This window comes from Lissotriton helveticus, chromosome 7 (genome assembly GCF_964261635.1).
Source record: "Lissotriton helveticus chromosome 7, aLisHel1.1, whole genome shotgun sequence".
NCBI classification, from domain to species: Eukaryota; Metazoa; Chordata; class Amphibia; order Caudata; family Salamandridae; genus Lissotriton; species Lissotriton helveticus.
Genome location: NC_136068.1, coordinates 587,480,138 through 587,502,017, shown reverse-complemented (window position 1 = coordinate 587,502,017; position 21,880 = coordinate 587,480,138). Strand labels below are relative to the sequence as shown.

The following is a 21,880-nucleotide window of genomic DNA, read 5'->3' as shown; positions in this document are numbered from 1 at the left end:
AACCTCGTCCCTGCCAGGCAATGGGAACCCCCACAAGCAGAACCCCATCGACTCCAAAAGGATTTAGAAGGGAGAAGAAAGCTGAAGAGGCCCGTACACTCACAGCAGAGGAACCAAGGGCAAGGTCAGAGAGGCAGAAGCACCACATTCCCCCACAAGGCAAACCAGCCGCCACCCCATGCCAAGACAGGAAGAGCGGAAGAAGAAGCCTAGAGGACCCAAGAACACGAGGGAAAAGAAGGTGAACCTACTCCAGATGGAGAGCTACCTGCCAGCCAGAACAGCGCCAGCAGTCAACAGCCGCTAGAATCAAGAAGAACAGCCCGAGGCCCCAAGAAGGCCGAGTAGGCAGCGCCCGGCAAGTGAGAACACAGGCTCATCCCAGACCTCAGGGCAGGAGCAGGGAGAGGAGGAGATACCCAGGCACATCACTATGAGTGGCCGCGCACACGACCTCAGGGAGCAAAAGCAACCTACATAAACGCCATGGAGAACAGGCACCGGAAGGCGACCAGAACCCCCAAGCAGAGCGCAAGCCATATGACAACTACCACTACCCCACATTGGGTACGTTAGGTCCCAAAATATGGGAACCCTCTTTGGAAGAACTTCCGAAGCAGAGGAAAAACAAAAGAGCCACAGGGAAAAAAACAACCCTGCGGGAGGCTTGACAAGCAGCCCAAGCAATGCAGAAGGCCTAATCTCAGGGCCAAGTCTGCGCAACAACTCCGGCAGAACACACACACAGAAGCAACAAAAGGGCCGTCCAGCAGCCAACAATGCCAAAGTCCCAAGGAAGGACGCAAATGGCCAGAACACACACTCCACAACCAGAACAACCGGCCTAAGAAGGCCCAAAATCAACTCAACTCAGGAGTCACTGAGGAGAAGACTGAGGAGGAGGAGGAGGAGGACGGAGTCCTGCCAAGAGCCTTTGGATGGCGGAGTCGGCCGCGGCATGAAACAACAGGCTGCCATCATACGGAAGGTCGATGAGTCGCTCCCGAATATTCTCAGGAAACACTCAGTCCCGAAGCCAAGCATGGCGATGGAGAGCGACTGCAGAAGCCATGGACCAGCCCAGCACCTCCGAGATGTCCAGAGCGGAGCAGAGAATAAACGCCGCAAGCTCCTGGCCATCTACAGCATGATGCCTTAAGTCCACCTGACCAGTCTCCTGGGACGCTGCGGATCCCAGAGTCTCAGCCGAGTCCCACAAACAGGAGGAGGCCCTAGACAGCACACACAAGGTGTTAAGGATCCGCAGGGAAGCGCTGATCGAGGCGAACATGTTGCGCCCCCAAGAGTCCAGCCAGCGGGCTTCTCGGAACGGCAGACTCAACAGTGGCGGCAGGGAGGATAAGTAGTCCGCAAAAGGGGGCTGGCAGCCGAGGGGTGAAGGGAAAGACACGCCGGGTCACGCATTCGTAACACGATAACTGCAACTCAGTGGTCATCACGCACAATATGGAATACTTTCCACATAGTATCAAAACAAAAACAATATTCTTCAAACAACACACCCTAAACAGTGTAGCATGCTTTAGCGCCCCTCATAGGGGTAGTAAGCGCTATAAAAGTGCTGCAATGCAATACAATACAGTGTGAATGGTGAATAGTGTCCATAGAGGACAGACTATGTGGGTCTGCAACGGGACAAAAGTTCTCTGATTTGCAAAGTTTTGCCTCCCTATCCTGAATGTTTTTCTAACTTGCCCTCTGTTTTTCCTCTAATGGACTTGCCCATGAGCAATCTCAAAAATAAGAGAGTGTCCCAGACAACCAGAAAGGACTGGGTAAACAAACTGTAATTAGACAAAATTCCTTTCTGTGTTATTCAGCTAGAAGTTTATGACCGATAGGTCTTACTCACAGGTTTTAAATTTCTTGTGTACAGAAGAACGATATAGACATTTATTATTACACAACTCAAGAGTGACTTATTGCTCTCAACATTTTATTTTTTTTTAAATTAAAATCAATCATATAAAATTCATCACAAAACATTTAATGTCCAACATATAATTTTTCGAGCATGCCCTAATCTAATACAAAAATCAATCCTATTCTTTTTAATGCCCGAAAAAAACTAAAACGATTTCTTCATACATTAAAATATTTCATATTAAAATAGCGAATATATACTATTGCGGGTAGTCCCTTGTCAACGCGTTTCGGTGCGTTGAGGTCTTTTGGGCACCTTCTTCGGGACAAACTTAACAATTTACTACCATATATTCTTCTTTTTGGATTGCTTATACGTCAATCGTTCCCACTTTTTGTTGGGTTTAGTCAGTCTCAGACTTCACTAAGTATCAGTTTCTTATATTTTTAAAAACAGGAGAATGTTATTCTTCGTGTCTATGGTAATCAGTTGCGTCTTTCAAATTCGCACAAGACGTCAGGTAGGTGGATTTTTTGATGATCCGCCAGACAATTTGTGGCTTTTCATATATAAGCAGGTCTTCACTTGATCCTAGGTATTGGCCACTGGATACCGATATATGCATAGAAATCTTCTCACAGTGCCTCAGTACTTTGGCACCACACCGTCGACACGTCCTCTCTCCTGTAGGTTGATATGTATCGGTATCCAGTGGCCAATACCTAGGATCAAGTGAAGACCTGCTTATATATGAAAAGCCACAAATTGTGGAGAGTAATTCAGAAGGCAAGTATTTTTTTATCTGTGCCCTTAGTGGGAAGGCTGATTACTGTCCTACCTCAGTAAAGTTTAGCCTAGTTCTTCATATATTTCGGACTTGTCTTTCCCCAAGGAGGCAGTGGAGGTCCTCTATAATCATACCCACAGAGTCAAATGTTTTGCTCTCCTTGCCAGGAGGAGCATCACTTGACACATTCACCACCTTCTTAACGGCTGTAGCTACAATTACAGTCCTCACCACATCAGATCTTATATATGTTTGGATCCTGCGGGCAGGAGGAAACAGCTTCTTTTTTGCAAGGTCAGTGACACACTCGTAGCTAAGGAATACATTATAGCAGAGCTGCAGGAGGATATATTCTGCTGTACTCCAACTATCACTCAATACTGTACCAAACGCATTATACTGTTGGTAACCTATGTGAGTTGTCACAGCACTATGATGAGCGTGGCTTTGCAGTGAGCAGTTCACTGTAAAAACTATTCTGTTCACTTCGGTATTGAGACTAGTTAAAGTGACAGTGATGGCTCAATAGTTAGAAGGTTTTGACCATGGATAACTATGTGGAGGTGAATGCAAAACCATTTGTGGGTTGAAAAAACTGTCTCTGAAAGCCTAGATCTAATATTGAAGAAACGTACAAATCTTTCTCTCCTCATGTAAGCAACCTCAAAGTGTCTCCACAACCTCCTTCAATATACTGTGCTCTGATACACTACCACAAGAGTCATACTACATAAACACACACATATGCATACACACAAACACACACAGGATGGCTTTTTCTCACCTGGATTTGCTCAAGAACGTCTCTCTGCATCTCCACCGCCATGTGATAGACGTCATGATCTGAACTGTTGTACATAACAGCATTCTGAAACATCAGCATGATGTCACGCTGGAACTCAGCCGTGGTGCGAATCAAGCTCGTCTCTATGTTCTTCTTGATGGTGGAAAGATCCATGGGCCTGAACACAAAGCAAACTTAAAACTGTAGGTCACATATGACTGGATCACGCCTTACCTTAGAAATGCCCCTCCACCCAGCAACCACAGTACTTTTTGTTTGCCTAATTAAACTCTATTGAGCTCACAGAGGAGGGTGTGCCTAGTGCCCCACTCCCTCAAATAAAACCTCCACCTCCCCCAATACTTCAGCACTGGAGCAAGAAGCTCTCCTAATCTCCCACATCAGAGCGCCCTCATAAGGCTTACCTCTAACCCCATCAACCCTTCTGCACCCTACTAGTTTCTTTGTCTTGCACATTATGTTACCTCTGGACAATGCTGTGGTACCCAGGGGCGATGTCATCGGTCACAGGTTGTAGGAACACATTGGCATACCTGTATGGTGGATTCAAAGACAACAATCATGGGAAGGGGGTCAAAGGGGGGGAAGTAGGGAACAAGGTCACAATTAAATAATGAGACGGGAGAACAGACACATTCTAGGGAAGGTTAAAGTTCCTGGATAATGCAAAGATACATCCCTTATAAAGACAGAACTAAAACTAAAGTTCATGTCTACCGGCCACCAGGAAATGTCGGTTCTTGATGATCTTGACTAAGTATATGGAGAAAATACCCCTCACTACCCAACTTATTACACATGGCAACTTTAATGTAAAACTGAGCATTCAGCAAAAATTGTCTTATGAACCCAGCTTCTTGCTCATCAAAACTACAAAACATGCATTCATCCACTACATATTCTAACAGGCATTTACTTAATCTGATTCTGATATCTAAAACATTTGCTCCTCCACTACTTCCATTACTCACTCACCACCCGATCATCTTTTTATACCTGTCAGCCATAATCCTCCCATCCTAATTCTAAACTCACGTTTACAAAATGCATTCTCCGACTTCCTTGATAGCATTTCTAAATCAAATGCCTAACTTCTCACTCCCCCTTGAACGCCTCTTCTTTTGAACAATTCAATGATGCAATGACCATAGCATTTCACTCTGGCTCTCTCCTAGGGAAGTTAACCCCAGCATCTCCCCAGTCACAGTTAACGATCAATCCTCTATCAAAATTTTAAAAACAAGAATTTGTGCAACCCTTCAAGCATGGAGGGAACAACCCACCAGCAAGAACCCCAAACGTTTCTGACTCAAGAAGGAGATCCACACCAATTTATTAAAACATCAAGTATCTTTATATAGGGGTAGTCATCAGAGAAAAATTATTCACATAAGTAAGTTTTTAAATATAAATTCTTTTCACTTCATAAAGTGGACACTGCAATTTTTGATTTCTGCAATGTTAACCTATGGAAGGAAGAACAAGTTCCGCAAACAGGTATAGTACAGCGACTTACAAGACCAATCTCCAGGAGTTACAAAGAGTTGTGGGCAAGGTCCAAAGCAGCACAAACAGTACACCACCATTGGCACAGGCGGCCAGGTGCAGGGTGCAAAACAGCATTGGGAGCCCAATCTATTTCAATGGAGATCGATCACTGCGGAAAGAGGTTGCAGGCTCTGGGCATGAAACCAGTTAGGTTGAACCAGCAAGTGGTCTCCGGCCTTGAACTGCTCGGGATGGGGGACACTCTTCTACAAGGCCCTGGGGTGAGATGCAGGGGTGTCCTTAGGCATCAGGTTTTTCCTTACCAGAGCAGTTGCGGTTGAGGGGGATTGTCTGCAGAGGCTGCAGGCGATGTTAGGGAGTCTAGAAGGGGTGAAACAACAATGGACTTGGCATTTGGAGGGCTGGGGGACCTTGTTGACACCAGTGGCCCACTTCAACTCAGGCCAAGGTGACAGATGCAGTGGTGACTTTGGGTGTCAGGTTTTAGTGGTTCCAGAGGCCTCGGAGTCTTCTCTTTTGGAGTTTCTTCAGAACAGGTCTGCTGTTCACGGGAGGTTTTGAGTCTTTTTCAAAGGCAGGCAGTCCTCCCGGGTTTCTGTAGTCAACCGCTACAGGACGAGTTGACTTTGGCGCAGTTTTTGACGAGGTATGCAGACAGGTCAGCAGGGTTGGTACCAGGTCAGCTGCTGCTTCTCTCCTCTCTGCTTTTGTGGCTCTTCAGTGTCCTCTCTCTTCTTAGGTCATCAGGATCTACGTCTCTGAATCAGGGGCCCTCAATACTGAATTTAGGGGAGTGTAAGGTAGTAGCCAGTGGGCTACTGATCCTGGGGATCACTACACCCCCTATATGACTACTTCCTGTGGGCGGTGGGCATAACCCTGTCACAGAATTTCTAAGTATGCATCATAAAGATAACTATTTCTGAAAAGTCGTGTCCACCTCACAGTAGCTCATCTTAGGGGTGGTACTAGCCTGGAGGTGGCATGCCTAGCGGACTAGCTAATTGTCCTGCCTGTCCAGGTGCCAAGGGGTTCCTGGACAAAGAGGTCAGCTTCCTGTCCTGTGACGGGAAGCCAGATGCGCATTTCAAAGGTTGCAGTCCTTTGCGGCTTACTGCACAGAAAGGTGTTGTAATCTGCTTGTTAAGTAATGCATCCTCCCTGCCCTTGTTCTATGCCTTGTTGCTCAGCCAATGTGATGTCATTAGAATGTTATGAATGTTTGTACTTGAAGGGAGTTCAGTTGGAGATGATGGGTTGAGCAGCAAGGAGGCTGCACCTGGTGGGGCGTATATTGGAACATACGTTAGAACTAACTAAGCTGTAGCTTGATGAATAAACCACCAACTACAAGAGTTGTCTACGAGACTTCTTTGATTGCTACAGAAGGCTAATCAGGTGGTCATCCGGTGGGAGGGGGTGTAACGTCCTTTTCCTGAACAAGCTTTTGTTCTGGTTCTCCTAAGAGCAAAAGGCTCTCACCCTAGGAGGTCAGAAAAGCGTCTCAGGTGGCAGACTGGCAGAAACCAGTCAGTAAGTACACCAGAGGCTGGTAGGTTTTAAGGGGGCACTTCTAACGTGTCCTCTGGGTGCATGTATAGGTAAATCCTATACTGGCATTAGTGGGGGTTGGCCAATACGAGATGTTTGATATCAAAGATCTCTATTTTCAGTGAAGCCGTCATGTAGCTGGGGAACTTGTTTTCACCAGTGTCCAGCACATGCTCTAAAAAGGCTTTCCTGGTCACTTGTACTGGGAGCAATGGAACTGACCAGCACAGGGTCATATTTGTTCCTTCAGGTATGTCCTCACATGTAGTACTAAGCACCCTGCCTTAGAGCTGCCAGGCCTGATGTAGGGGTAACTTTAAAGTATCACATGCAGTGGCAGGTGACATGGCACACAGGGATGTGTGACATGTTGTGTTTTCACTTTTGTCTACACCAAGACACACAGCCTGCAGCGGCAGTCTTGCATGTGCTTGGTGAGGGGTTCCTTAGGTTGGCACAACTGGTGCTGCAGCCCTTGGGGACCCTCCTTAGTATCTCGGGCCCTAGCCACCAGGGACACCATTTACTAGGGACTTATAGAAAACTACAGAAATTGCCAATTGGGGGAACAACTGCAGTTTTTGGGAAAGAGATCTGGCACTGGGGACCCGGTTAGCAGAAACCCAATACACTTCCAATCGAAATCACATCAATGACCATGTCAAAAAGGGTCACTTTCCTACAGTACCCATCATGTTCCTGAAAGGAATGAATGGAACCGTCTGGGTAGAAGTGTGAGTCTGCAGGAGATAAATGTGGTGGCGAGTGTGTCACTGGCAGTGGTCTGAGTGGTGCACTAGTCACCTTATCCACTCTTCTCATGTGCTTTGGTAGGCAGGGGCTGTCCCCTGCCTACTCAAAAGTCAGCTGCCTCATTGCTTGCTTTTCTGTGTTTTATTGAGGCAAAGTTATAATTCTCCAGGTGTCTGGGTGAATCAAAAGTTGTTTTTGTCTGGCATTGAGATGTTCTTGTAACCTTTCAAGTACCGGTTCCACAGTTTCAGAGCTGGTCTTCTGTTTGACCGAAGTATGTGCCTTCGGGTGTGAAGCAGTTTTTGATGCCGATGTTTTCGGTGTCAAAGGACTTGATTTTGGTGCAGAGGGGCTCCTAGGTTTTGGTGCTGTGGTTTCAATTCAGAGTCTCGACTTGAGGCCGATGACTGGGAGACATAGGCTTTATGCTGTTGCTTGGGTGCCGAGCCAGGGCTAGGTGCTTATGGTAGAGCTGTTCAGTGCCAATCATGTTCTGAAAGCAGTGGTAGCCCATGCAAAGGCTTCGGTCGGTCTAAGCCAGACTGCTGACCCTTTGGGACAGTATGTTGAGACTGTGATTGCGATGGATTGGAGCACATTACTCCTGGTCCTCAATTTCGAGTTTGGACCCCAAACTTGGGAGAATGATCCCTCATCCGCTGCCAAAGTCTGAGCTTGTGCCGTGTGTTGGCATTCTTCGGATTGAAAAATATCCGGAGTTGTCATCAACAGTTCGTCTGGACATTTCAATTCATCTTGGGTGCAGATCTCGCAGCGTCTTTTTCAATCAAAAGCACTTACATGCCTCACAGATGGATTACTGATGATTGGGCAACAAGCACAAGTTATACACGAGGTGTTGGTGGGTGTTAGACCTGGGGGTCGCTAGTTGGCTGATGTAGGTACCTTAGGCCAAATAGGGACCCTTGCTTCCATGCAGGGAAAGGAAGGACACCTTCTCAGATAGCCCCTGCTCACCCCCTAGGTAGCTTGGCACGAGCAGCCAGGCTTATCTTCAAGGCAAGTGTGTAAAGTATTTGCAACCACGCTCTCAGTAACCCAATAATGACACCACAAATGGACTCCACCCGAGTTTCATAAAAACAAGTATAAATCTATATGAAAAGATGTACGATGAGACCACATGATATAAATCCCACATATGACTATTTGTAATATTCCTCATGGCCGCTTATTAGGCCAGCCAGCCTTTATAAGTTCTGGCGATATTAATGAGCAGTTCTAAATGAGCCACTGCAGTCCTAACACAATGCTATGCAGTTCGTAATGCAAGAATCAGGCACTTTGCATTGTAAAAATAATGCAATGCGTAATACACTTCAGGTAGTCCGTAATGCAGAGATAATACAATGCGTATTACAACAATCAGGTAGTTCGTAATGCAGAAATAATGCAATGCGTAGTACACTTCAGGTAGTTCATAAGGCAGAAATAATGCAAAGCGTAATACACTCCAGCATCGATCACGGTGCCTTAGGCGGTCTCTCCGCTCCTCGTACGGACTCGCAGTCAGCTTCCATCAACAGATACCCCCATACAGGTATGATGTAGACCAAAAGTGCAGCTCCGCACTCCGACCCCGGTACTGCCACTTCTTGGCAAGTACGGGCCGCGATACAGAGGCTCCCGCTGCAGGAATGGGAGAGGCCGAGATCGTCTCCCTATGAGCCTGTACCCCGCCCCGCTCTGCGGCACCCGTTACTCTCCTCTCCTCCTCCTGCGACTTGGGCCTCTGATGCAACTTGTGGATTCGGGGCATTGGAACTCGGGCCATCCATCGTCGGGGTTGGTTCGAAGTACCGCTCTGGCAATGGCGGGATCGGCCGGCGGCTCAGCTCCTCTGGGGCTGCCGGTCCAGGCCACTGGTACTATGAAGATCTCAGGCTGCAACAAGGCACACGCACACAGCGTTGCTGAGATTCCCTTGGGCTTTGGGTGTGCCCAATCACAGGGCACACCTCTAGAAGGTCTCAGGCTGCACGAAACACACGCACACAGCGTCGTTGAGACTCACTTGACTCCGGTGCACGATAACAGGGCAATCCTCATGAAGGTCTCAGGCTGCACACGCACACAGCGTCGCGGAGATTCACTTGGACTCAGGTGCACTATAACAGGGCAATCCTCACGAAGGTTTCAGGCTGCACAAAGCGCACACACACAGCGTCGCTGAGATTCACTTGGACTCTAGGTGGCCAATGACAGGGCAATCCTCACTAAGGGCTTAGGCTGCAAAAAGCACACAAACACAGCGTTGCTGATACTCGCTTGGACTCCCGGTGCCCACGATCACAGGGCAATTCTTACGAGGGTCTCAGGATGCAAAAAGCACACGCACACAGCGTCGCTGAGACTCTCCTGGAAACATTTGTGTTCCTGAGTTTCCACAACAGGGAGCCAGCTCATCTCGGGCCCTTGGGGATAAGTTACATATGGACACAGCACACAGCAAAGTCCTTTCAAGCAGGAGGATACAGCACATAGCAAAGTCCCTTTAGCCTTTCCTTGGTTAAAGCAGCACACTGCAGGCCAGCCCCAGAACACACAGCAAGGGTCAGGCCTTTCCTTCAGTCTCTTCAGCTGTTTCTTCCTTGACAGAGGTTCCTCTTGGCCACGTAGTGGTTCAATCCTTTACAGTTTTGATCACTCCATTTCTCCATTCCAACGTTCAGGGGCTTCAGCTCTCATAGTTATACCCCTAAATGTCTTTGAAGTCTTTGGGTTCAGGGAGCAACGGACCCCTGTTCAACCAGTTCCGTGTGCTTCCCTGCCAGTGACACCTTCTTCCTTTGATTAGTGGGGGGTCTGGATTCTCAATCACTCAGCAGGAGATGGGACCATTGTTCTATGGCAGCAACCCAGGCCTCTTCACCTCTAGGGGCTACTCCTCCCCCCTACACTCCAGATGCATGTCAGCCTGTTGCTGTCTCACCTCCTCCCCTGGGTCTAGACATTCCCCAGATCCTATCACTCTCAAATCCACAACCAAGCGGAGACACACAGAAATGTTAGAGCACAAAAACCCAGCCACTTCTAAAAGAGTGGTTCATAAGCACACAATGCAAAAACCATCTTCATAAAAAGATGTGTTATTACATTGTGAGTTCAGGCATACTAAACTTCACCTCTCCATCTTAAGCCTTTGGGAAGAGAGGCTGGAAAACATATTACACAGCCTCCCCATTCTGTCCAATGGGCAAGATGGCCTTTCAAAAGTGAAAAACGAAATGGAGAGTATTTCACTGTCAGGACATGGTACACACCTCAGTACATGTACTACCTTTCACATGCACTGCACCTTGCCCATAGGGTGCCTTGGACCTACCATAGGGGTGTCTGATGTGCATAGAGAGGGAAGGGTAAGGTCTGGCAAGTGGGTGCACTTGTCAGGACAACATGGCAGTTTAACAAACTGCGCACAGGCACTGCAATAGCAGGGCTGAGTTCTCTCTTTAAGGCTACTGGTGTGGGTGGCACAATTAGTGCTGCAGGCCCACTAGTAGCATATGCATTACTAGCCCTGGCACACATAGTGCCCTTTATTAGGGACTTTACTAGTAAGGCAGCATACCAATCATGGACAACCAATTACCATTACACTTTACACAGGAAGCACTTGCACTTTGACACTGATCAGCAGTGGCAAAGTGCCCAAAGCATCTAAGTTGGCAACACTATGTCAGAAGAAACGTCTAGGGGGAAGCAAAAGGTGTAGAGAACTTTAGCCAAAAAGGGTCAAGTCCAACAGTCAGTGTGTGGAAACTTGGGGTGGCAACCTGGGCAAAATCCAAAGGTGGTCTGTTCCATCACCAGCTGGGCATAACATGAATGGAACTTAGAAAAGAGGAATCAGCCTCGAAGGGCGAAGGATCTCTGGGCCTTGGTCTGCTGGAGCGCATCAGTGTCGATATTCAACCAATGTATACTTTAAGTAAGCGTGTTCGATAACAATACAGACGTTAGAGCCCTAAATACTAGCTTTACGACGAAGGTCAGATGGAACAGAGGAGTACACAATAGAACCTGACCGGGCGTGAAAAAACAATCTAACAATGGAGTTGAGGACCATGCACATTGCAAAGAAAAGGAGGAGTCACTATGCCTTGTGACTCAAAAGACTTCTTTGAAGAAAAACAACTTGCACACTTCCGAGCCCAACACAAGATGGCGGACCTATGCTAATATATATATATATATATGATTATTTTCTATTAGAATGTGTTGCGGTGCCAGCGAGTGGCCCTGTGTGGTGCTGGAATACTCCGAGGCAAGGTTGGAGTACATATATGACTGTTTCGGGTCACTTGTAGCTGTAGTGACTTTAAAGTACAGATTGTGAATAGCAATGTGTTGCATTTCCATGTTCCTCTCTAAATCCATCCTTACCCATCCCTATTCCCTTCCCATTTATTAATATCGCCCAAGAATATAGAGACAGACAGATAACAGAGAAGGAGATATAGCAATCCGAGTCATCACTTCCAGATCACCTGTCCATACTCTTTTTAAAAGACCTGCAGGCACCAATGCTGTACAGTTCAGGGAGGGAAGGAGGAGGAAGTTATGATCATTACTTGAAACATTTCGCCCTTACAAATGACTAATCAAATCCTACCAATGTTTCCAAACATGCTACAGCAAGGCAGAATAGATTTTAAAGAGTGCGCTTCATCCAAAGTAGTAAGCCCTATTTCAGAGAACAAACAAAGTCTCCAGACAAAAAGGCCCAGATTTACTGTCTGAGTGCGACCAGATAAAAAACTGTTCTTCCAACGGAAGGCAGAATCTCTTAATCCTACTTCCTTCAGCCTTCTGAGTAATATCCGATGGGAAACAGTGTTGAATGCGGCGGATAGGTCTAATAGCACCAGAATCATTGAATGTCCTTTGTCTAGGGTCATTCTGATGTTATCTGTGACCACTAGCAAGGCTGATTCGGTGCTATATTTGGGCCTAAAACCTGACCCAGAGGGGTCTAGGTTGCCTGACAATTCGACATAACTAGAGAGGTGTTTGTTAACATGCCTCTCTAGTATTTTACTCAGAAATGGCAGGAGTGATATGGGCTGAAGATTGGTCACATCAGTCAGAGGGGCCTTCATGTTTTTCTGAATAGGCATTATCTGAGCTGCTTTCCATTCTGATGGAACATACCCTTCTTCCAGGGAGAGATTCAAAAGGTTTTCAATCGGTGGAAGTTGAGGAATAAGACTATTAGCTATTTTTGCAGGAATTATGTCACAAGGGGAACCGGTCTTCACTTGATGCATTAAGGCTTCTACATCTATAATAGTAAGTGATGGAAAGTTTTCAAGCATCATAGGAGGGGTCAATTCTACTGTATCTGTTACCACAGTTTGCATTGAGAGTTCCCCGAAAAAACCATATTGTCATAAACTGACTCAATTTTTTTCGGAAAAGTAAGATGTGATGTTATCACAAAGTGTTTGTGACGGTGTATCTGTGTTTTCACACGCCTTGGGATTTATGAACGACTGGAGGATGTTAAAAAAACCTTCGGCTTATTAACAACCGAGGTTAGTTTAGTGGAAATATAGTTCTTTCGTGTGAGCTTAATACTACTGTGGTAATTTGACAGAGGTTGGAAACTTGATTTTTTATCGCTTTCCTCATGGGTGGTGCGCCATTTCCTCTCATGTTTCCTACATACTTTTTTTTTATAAGTAGCTCAGGAGTAAACCAGGCTGCTTGCTGACGTTTTGAACAAGTGGGGAGGCATTTAATTGGTGCAAGTTGGTCAATAGTCTTAATGAATGCAGAGTTATACTTAGAAAGCGCTTCCTCTAAATTATCCAAGGGTTCCCTTTGAGGTACTTTCAAGGAGACTTGGAAATTTTCCGGAGAGACTTTCTGCCATTGCCTACGTGACATGCGAAAGTCTTGACGTAGGCCCCTATATTCTACTTTGTTACTCTTAATGGTAAATTCAATTAAGGCATGATCGGTCCATGTTTTTTGCATTGGTTGTTCGCACTGTATATTAGCCCATCAATGTATTAGCCCATCAATGTATATCCCTATTTAGGCAATGGCTGGTAAAGGGGAAATCCAGTCCAACAATGTCAGACGACCACACTACAGATTATACTATATCATTCAGGTTGGGCTTTGCATACAACATGATAATATCATGCCCTCACCCTTAACAGGAGAAGGTAATTTTGGGGTTGAATTCAAAACCGTTTCTGCAAAAGCAATGCTGATACAGGAGAGGCGAATGGCATTAAAGGAACAGATGAACAAAATGTTAGGAATGAAGGCATCATATTACCTTTTGTGAGGTATGCAACAGATCAATACAAGAATGGCTCTCGAATCAATGGTCACAAATAAAGGGGGATTGAAAGCATTTAGTGGGTGTCACATGCAAGTTCCAGAGGGAGTTAAAATGATGGACATGAGATAACATGATAAGACATATTTTTCAAAAGAACAATCCCGACATTGACCATTACCATTGATGAATCACAAAAGGGGGCTTGGGGTGGGTCACACATTGGTACATTTCAAATTTGTAGTCAACGGACAGAGGAAGAAGCGGTGAAACACATGAATGAGTTGGAACTGAATACTGTATGTTTAGCAGTAAAACTATTCCAGCAGTAGAATAACAAGCAGAGCTGTACAAATTCAGACGTACAACACCTCAGCAATGATTTAAACAAACAAGGGGAACATAATCTTACATACTTTCAAAACAAAAGCAAGAAATCTATATGAGGGACATACAGATGAGAATACTAATAGTGCCAATTCAGTTACAGAGAGAAATGAAGAGGCACATAGGCTAAGCAGACAAGATAGCTTATTACACAAATGGGTAGTGGACAAGAAGGTGGTAGACATGAAGTCTAACATGGGGCAAAAAAGAGCAGAGCACAGACTCCTCAATAACCATACATCCGAGAATTACATTTACAGCTACCATAGAAGTCAAGGAAATTCCTTTTTTGGATGTTAGGATTACATTCACTCAAGGCCAGCTGAAACCCCCTATATACCTAAATATCTGATCAGAACAAATTACTACATTACTATAATTTTCTTCAGAGTTCATTGAAATACGAACCGCTGGTCAGCTAATTTATGAGGAAAAAGAGGCTCACAAGCAGTAAGAGTATAAAACTCATGCTATTGATACATCACAACTTCTAACAAAGCATATGTTCTTGAGGGATGTTGGAAGAGGCGATGGGCAAAGTTAAAGACATAAAAGGAGAAATTTTAATGAAAGAAAAAGAGAAAAATTACGATAGGAAATTGGTCTTCGTATTCAAATATTCCAGTCAGTCACAACATGAAAAATACATTTTAAAACACTGGACCATTTTACAAATGGAATCCAACTTGAATAATACGTTTATTAAGACACCGGTCTTTGAATATACAAGACATTAAAACATCAGAGAAACTGTATGGAAGTAAAGGGCAGAACGTGGAAATGTCATGACCAGAAAGGAGCAGTCCAAATGTGTCTTGCCTTCATTGTGATACATGTTAAACATGATGTGTTATTCTCCTCCAACATGGTGACCATGAGTTTCCACTGGTCTAGCACTTCTTTGAGCACTTCAGTGGCTAATTCCTTTCTTTTTTCCTGTAAAGATTTGCAGTTTACTAACTGCCAGTTGGTGCCATTTGGTGCAGGTCTTACATTCTGTACAGGTAAAACCTTTTTAGGTCTCGGCCTAGAGACGCGCGAAGCGCGTTCTCGGCAGAGAACTATTGTGATCATGTCAGCCGCCAAAGCCGACAAAAGGAGACAAGAGCTGGGCACGCGCCCAGCAATCCTAATGGGAGAGGGAGCGACAAGTGCTGGCCACGCGCGGATTCAGTCACGCGCGCGCTCACGGCGCCAGCGTCCCCGCCGCGCGCCGATCACTGCTCTCTTCCTGGCTGGCATCGAGAAGTTTCGCAAGACAGTGAGGGCACTGAGAGGTAGGTGCTTGTTCAGAATGTTATGTCCTCTAATTGCATGGACTTGAGTGAGTGGTGAGTGCAGAGTGGTGAGTAGTGAGTAGTGAGTAGTTAGTAGTGAGTGCAGAGTAGTGAGTAGTGAGTGCAGAGTGGTGAGTGCAGAGTAGTGAGTGCAGAGTGGTGAGTAGTGAGTGCAGAGTAGTGAGTTCAGAGTAGTGAGTAGTGAGTGCAGAGTAGTGAGTAGTGAGTGCAGAGTAGTGAGTCGTGAGTGCAGAGTAGTGAGTAGTGAGTGCAGAGTAGTGAGTGGTGAGTGCAGAGTGGTGAGTGCAGAGTGGTGAGTGCAGAGTGGTGAGTGCAGAGTGGTGAGTTGTGAGTGCAGAGTAGTGAGTGCAGAGTAGTGAGTGCAGAGTAGTGAGTAGTGAGTGCAGAGTAGTGAGTGCAGAGTAGTGAGTGCAGAGTAGTGAGTAGTGAGTGCAGAGTAGTGAGTAGTGAGTGCAGAGTAGTGAGTAGTGAGTGCAGAGTAGTGAGTGCAGAGTAGTGAGTAGTGAGTGCAGAGTAGTGAGTGGAGAGTAGTGAGTGCAGAGTAGTGAGTAGTGAGTGCAGAGTGGTGAGTAGTGAGTGCAGAGTAGTGAGTAGTGAGTGCAGTGAGTAGTGAGTGCAGAGTAGTGAGTGCAGAGTAGTGAGTGCAGAGTAGTGAGTGCAGAGTGGTGAGTGCAGAGTAGTGAGTGCAGAGTAGTGAGTGCAGAGTAGTGAGTAGTGAGTGCAGAGTAGCGAGTAGTGAGTGCAGAGTAGTGAGTAGTGAGTGCAGAGTAGTGAGTGCAGAGTAGTGAGTGCAGAGTAGTGAGTAGTGAGTGCAGAGTAGTGAGTGCAGAATAGTGAGTGCAGAGTAGTGAGAGCAGAGTGGTGAGTGCACAGTGGTGAGTGCACAGTGGTGAGTGCACAGTGGTGAGTGCAGAGTGGTGAGTAGTGAGTGCAGAGTAGTGAGTAGTGAGTGCAGAGTAGTGAGTGCAGAGTTGTGAGTGCAGAGTGGTGAGTACAGAGTGGTGAATGCAAAGTGGTGAGTGCAGAGTGGTGAGTGCAGAGTGGTGAATGCAAAGTGGTGAGTGCAGAGTGGTGAGTGCAGAGTGGTGAGTGCAAAGTGGTGAGTGCAGAGTAGTGAGTGCAGAGTAGTGAGTAGTGAGTGCAGAATAGTGAGTAGTAAGTGCAGGGTAGTGAGTAGTGAGTGCAGAGTAGTGAGTAGTGAGTGAAGAATAGTGAGTGCAGAGTAGTGAGTAGTGAGTGCAGAGTAGTGAGTAGTGAGTGCAGAGTAGTGAGTGCAGAGTAGTGAGTGCAGAGTAGTGAGTACTGAGTAGTGAGTGCAGAGTAGTGAGTAGTGAGTGCAGAGTGGTGAGTACAGAGTAGTGAGTGCACAGTAGTGAGTGCAGAGTAGTGAGTGCAGAGTAGTGAGTGCAGAGTAGTGAGTGCAGAGTAGTGAGTGCAGAGTAGTGAGTAGTGAGTGCAGAGTAGTGAGTGCAGAGTAGTGAGTGCAGAGTAGTGAATGCAGAGTAGTGAGTGCAGAGTAGTGAGTGCTGAGTGCAGAGTAGTGAGTGCAGAGTAGTGAGTGCAGAGTAGTGAGTGCCGAGTAGTGAGTGCAGAGTAGTGAGTGCAGAGTAGTGAGTGCAGAGTAGTGAGTAGTGAGTGCAGAGTAGTGAGTAGTGAGTGCAGAGTAGTGAGTAGTGAGTGCAGAGTAGTGAGTAGTGAGGGCAGAGTAGTGAGTAGTGAGTGCAGAGTAGTGAGTGCAGAGTAGTGAGTGCAGAGTAGTGAGTGCAGAGTGGTGAGTTCAGAGTAGTGAGTGCAGAGTAGAGAGTAGTGAGTGCAGAGTAGTGAGTAGTGAGTGCAGAGTAGTGAGTAGTGAGTAGTGATTGCAGAGTAGTGAGTAGTGAGTGTAGAGTAGTGAGTGCAGAGTAGTGAGTAGTGAGTGCAGAGTAGTGAGTGTAGTGAGTGCAGAGTAGTGAGTGCAGAGTAGTGAGTAGTGAGTGCAGAGTAGTGAGTGCAGAGTAGTGAGTGCAGAGTAGTGAGTAGTGAGTGCAGAGTAGTGAGTGCAGAGTAGTGAGTAGTGAGTGCATAGTAGTGAGTAGTGAGTGCAGAGTAGTGAGTGCAGAGTAGTGAGTGCAGAGTAGTGAGTGCAGAGCAGTGAGTTGTGAGTGCTGAGTAGTGAGTTTTGAGTAGTGAGTGCAGAGTAGTGAGTAGTGAGTGCAGAGTAGTGAGTAGTGAGTGCAGAGTAGTGAGTAGTGAGTGCAGAGAATGTAGTGCAGAGTGGTGAGTGCAGAGTGGTGAGTGCAGAGTGGTGAGTAGTGAGTAGTTAGTAGTGAGTGCAGAGTAGTGAGTGCAGAGTAGTGAGTAGTGAGTGCAGAGTAGTGAGTAGTGAGTAGTGAGTTCAGAGTAGTGAGTCGTGAGTGCAGAGTAGTGAGTAGTGAGTGCAGAGTAGTGAGTGGTGAGTGCAGAGTGGTGAGTGCAGAGTGGTGAGTGCAGAGTGGTGAGTGCAGAGTGGTGAGTAGTGAGTGCAGAGTAGTGAGTGCAGAGTAGTGAGTAGTGAGTGCAGAGTAGTGAGTAGTGAGTGCAGAGTAGTGAGTAGTGAGTGCAGAGTAGTGAGTGCAGAGTAGTGACTAGTGAGTAGTGAGTGCAGAGTAGTGAGTAGTGAGTGCAGAGTAGTGAGTGCAGAGTAGTGAGTGCAGAGTAGTGAGTAGTGAGTGCAGAGTGGTGAGTAGTGAGTGCAGAGCAGTGAGTAGTGAGTAGTGAGTGCAGAGTAGTGAGTGCAGAGTATTGAGTGCAGAGTAGTGAGTGCAGAGTAGTGAGTAGTGAGTGCAGAGTGGTGAGTGCAGAGTGGTGAGTGCAGAGTAGTGAGTAGTGAGTGCAGAGTAGTGAGTGCAGAGTAGTGAGTAGTGAGTGCAGAGTAGTGAGTGCAGAGTAGTGAGTAGTGAGTGCAGAGTAGTGAGTGCAGAGTAGTGAGTAGTGAGTGCAGAGTAGTGAGTGCAGAGTAGTGAGTGCAGAGTAGTGAGTAGTGAGAGCAGAGTGGTGAGTGCAGAGTGGTGAGTGCACAGTGGTGAGTGCAGAGTGGTGAGTAGTGAGTGCAGAGTAGTGAGTGCAGAGTAGTGAGTGCAGAGTAGTGAGTAGTGAGTGCAGAGTAGTGAGTGCAGAGTAGTGAGTGCAGAGTGGTGAGTGCAGAGTGGTGAATGCAAAGTGGTGAGTGCAGAGTGGTGAGTGCAGAGTAGTGAGTGCAGAGTAGTGAGTAGTGAGTGCAGAATAGTGAGTAGTAAGTGCAGAGTAGTGAGTAGTGAGTGCAGAGTAGGGAGTAGTGAGTGAAGAATAGTGAGTGCAGAGTAGTGAGTAGTGAGTGCAGAGTAGTGAGTAGTGAGTACAGAGTAGTGAGTGCAGAGTAGTGAGTACTGAGTAGTGAGTGCAGAGTAGTGAGTAGTGAGTGCAGAGTGGTGAGTAGTAAGTAGTTAGTAGTGAGTGCAGAGTAGTGAGTGCAGAGTAGTGAGTGCAGAGTAGTGAGTGCAGAGTGGTGAGTGCAGAGTAGTGAGTGCAGAGTGGTGAGTAGTGAGTGCAGAGTAGTGAGTTCAGAGTAGTGAGTAGTGAGTGCAGAGTAGTGAGTGCAGAGTAGTGAGTAGTGAGTGCAGAGTAGTGAGTCGTGAGTGCAGAGTAGTGAGTAGTGAGTGCAGAGTAGTGAGTGGTGAGTGCAGAGTGGTGAGTGCAGAGTGGTGAGTGCAGAGTGGTGAGTGCAGAGTGGTGAGTAGTGAGTGCAGAGTAGTGAGTGCAGAGTAGTGAGTGCAGAGTAGTGAGTGCAGAGTAGTGAGTAGTGAGTGCAGAGTAGTGAGTAGTGAGTGCAGAGTAGTGAGTGCAGAGTAGTGACTAGTGAGTAGTGAGTGCAGAGTAGTGAGTAGTGAGTGCAGAGTAGTGAGTGCAGAGTAGTGAGTGCAGAGTAGTGAGTAGTGAGTGCAGAGTGGTGAGTAGTGAGTGCAGAGCAGTGAGTAGTGAGTAGTGAGTGCAGAGTAGTGAGTGCAGAGTAGTGAGTGCAGAGTAGTGAGTAGTGAGTGCAGAGTGGTGAGTGCAGAGTGGTGAGTGCAGAGTGGTGAGTGCAGAGTAGTGAGTAGTGAGTGCAGAGTAGTGAGTGCAGAGTAGTGAGTAGTGAGTGCAGAGTAGTGAGTGCAGAGTAGTGAGTAGTGAGTGCAGAGTAGTGAGTGCAGAGTAGTGAGTGCAGAGTAGTGAGTGCAGAGTAGTGAGTGCAGAGTAGTGAGTGCAGAGTAGTGAGTAGTGAGTGCAGAGTAGTGAGTGCAGAGTAGTGAGTGCAGAGTAGTGAGTAGTGAGAGCAGAGTGGTGAGTGCAGAGTGGTGAGTGCACAGTGGTGAGTGCAGAGTGGTGAGTAGTGAGTGGTGAGTAGTGAGTGCAGAGTAGTGAGTGCAGAGTAGTGAGTAGTGAGTGCAGAGTAGTGAGTGCAGAGTGGTGAGTGCAGAGTGGTGAATGCAAAGTGGTGAGTGCAGAGTGGTGAGTGCAGAGTGGTGAGTGCAGAGTGGTGAGTGCAGAGTAGTGAGTGCAGAGTAGTGAGTAGTGAGTGCAGAATAGTGAGTAGTAAGTGCAGAGTAGTGAGTAGTGAGTGCAGAGTAAGGAGTAGTGAGTGAAGAATAGTGAGTGCAGAGTAGTGAGTAGTGAGTGCAGAGTAGTGAGTAGTGAGTGCAGAGTAGTGAGTGCAGAGTAGTGAGTACTGAGTAGTGAGTGCAGAGTGGTGAGTACAGAGTAGTGAGTGCAGAGTAGTGAGTGCAGAGTAGTGAGTGCAGAGTAGTGAGTGCAGAGTAGTGAGTGCAGAGTAGTGAGTGCTGAGTGCAGAGTAGTGAGTGCAGAGTAGTGAGTGCCGAGTAGTGAGTGCAGAGTAGTGAGTGCCGAGTAGTGAGTGCAGAGTAGTGAGTGCCGAGTAGTGAGTGCAGAGTAGTGAGTGCAGAGTAGTGAGTAGTGAGTGCAGAGTAGTGAGTAGTGAGTGCAGAGTAGTGAGTGCAGAGTAGTGAGTGCAGAGTAGTGAGTAGTGAGTGCAGAGTAGTGAGTGCAGAGTAGAGTAGTGAGTGCAGAGTAGTGAGTAGTGAGTGCAGAGTAGTGAGTAGTGAGTGCAGAGTAGTGAGTGCAGAGTAGTGAGTGCAGAGTAGTGAGTAGTGAGTGCAGAGTAGTGAGTGCAGAGTGGTGAGTGCAGAGTAGTGAGTAGTGAGTGCAGAGTAGTGAGTGCAGAGTAGTGAGTAGTGAGTGCAGTGTAGTGAGTAGTGAGGGCAGAGTAGTGAGTAGTGAGTGCAGAGTAGTGAGTGCAGAGTAGTGAGTAGTGAGTGCAGAGTAGTGAGTGCAGAGTAGTGAGTGCAGAGTAGTGAGTTCAGAGTAGTGAGTGCAGAGTAGAGAGTAGTGAGTGCAGAGTAGTGAGTAGTGAGTGCAGAGTAGTGAGTAGTGATTGCAGAGTAGTGAGTAGTGAGTGTAGAGTAGTGAGTGCAGAGTAGTGAGTAGTGAGTAGTGAGTGCAGAGTAGTGAGTAGTGAGTGCAGAGTAGTGAGTAGTGAGTGCAGAGTAGTGAGTAGTGAGTGCAGAGTAGTGAGTGCAGAGTAGTGAGTGCAGAGTAGTGAGTGCAGAGTAGTGAGTGCAGAGTAGTGAGTAGTGAGTGCAGAGTAGTGAGTAGTGAGTGCAGAGTAGTGAGTAGTGAGTGCAGAGTAGTGAGTAGTGAGTGCAGAGTAGTGAGTAGTGAGTGCAGAATAGTGAGTGCAGAGTAGTGAGTGCAGAGTAGTGGGTTGTGAGTGCTGAGTAGTGAGTTTTGAGTAGTGAGTGCAGAGTAGTGAGTAGTGAGTGCAGAGTAGTGAGTAGTGAGTGCAGAGTAGTGAGTGCAGAGTAGTGAGTGCAGAGTAGTGAGTAGTGAGTGCAGAGTAGTGAGTGCAGAGTAGTGAGTAGTGAGTGCAGAGTAGTGAGTGCAGAGCAGTGAGTGCAGAGTAGTGAGTAGTGAGTGGTGAGTGCAGAGTGGTGAGTGCAGAGTAGTGAGTGCAGAAGTAGTGAGTGCAGAGTAGTGAGTGCAGAGTAGTGAGTGCAAAGTAGTGAGTGCAGAGTAGTGAGTGCAGAGTAGTGAGTGCCGAGTAGTGAGTAGTGAGTGCAGAGTAGTGAGTAGTGAGTGCAGAGTAGTGAGTAGTGAGTGCAGAGTAGTGAGTAGTGAGTGCATAGTAGTGAGTAGTGAGTGCAGAGTAGTGAGTGCAGAGTAGTGAGTAGTGAGTGCAGAGTAGTGAATAGTGAGTGGTGAGTGCAGAGTGGTGAGTGCAGAGTGGTGAGTGCAGAGTGGTGAGTGGTGAGTGCAGAGTGGTGAGTGCAGAGTGGTGAGTGCAGAGTGGTAAGTGCAGAGTAGTGAGTGCAGAGTAGTGAGTGGTGAGTGCAGAGTGGTGAGTGCAGAGTAGTGAGTGGTGAGTGCAGAGTGGTGAGTGCAGAGTGGTGAGTAGTGAGTAGTGAGTGCAGAGTAGTGAGTGCAGAGTAGTGAGTAGTGAGTAGTGAGGGCAGAGTAGTGAGTGCAGAGTAGTGAGTAGTGAGTGCAGAGTAGTGAGTAGTGAGTGCAGAGTAGTGAGTGCAGAGTAGTTAGTAGTGAGTGC

The 21,880-nt window shown here is 46.9% G+C and overlaps 1 protein-coding gene across 10 annotated transcripts in view; it reads right to left on the bottom strand.

Moving 5' to 3' along the window:
- BRD8 (bromodomain containing 8) overlaps nt 1–21,880 on the bottom strand; it is a 791,877-nt gene that overhangs the window by 443,809 nt on the left and 326,188 nt on the right. For all 10 annotated transcript variants that reach the window (XM_078652722.1, XM_078652724.1, XM_078652723.1 and 7 more), the window contains 2 exons: nt 3,942–4,010; nt 3,457–3,634 (listed from right to left, as the gene is read on the bottom strand). In XM_078652722.1, the coding sequence (XP_078508848.1) occupies nt 3,457–3,634; nt 3,942–4,010 (247 nt within the window). The remainder of the gene's footprint in view (nt 1–3,456; nt 3,635–3,941; nt 4,011–21,880) is intronic.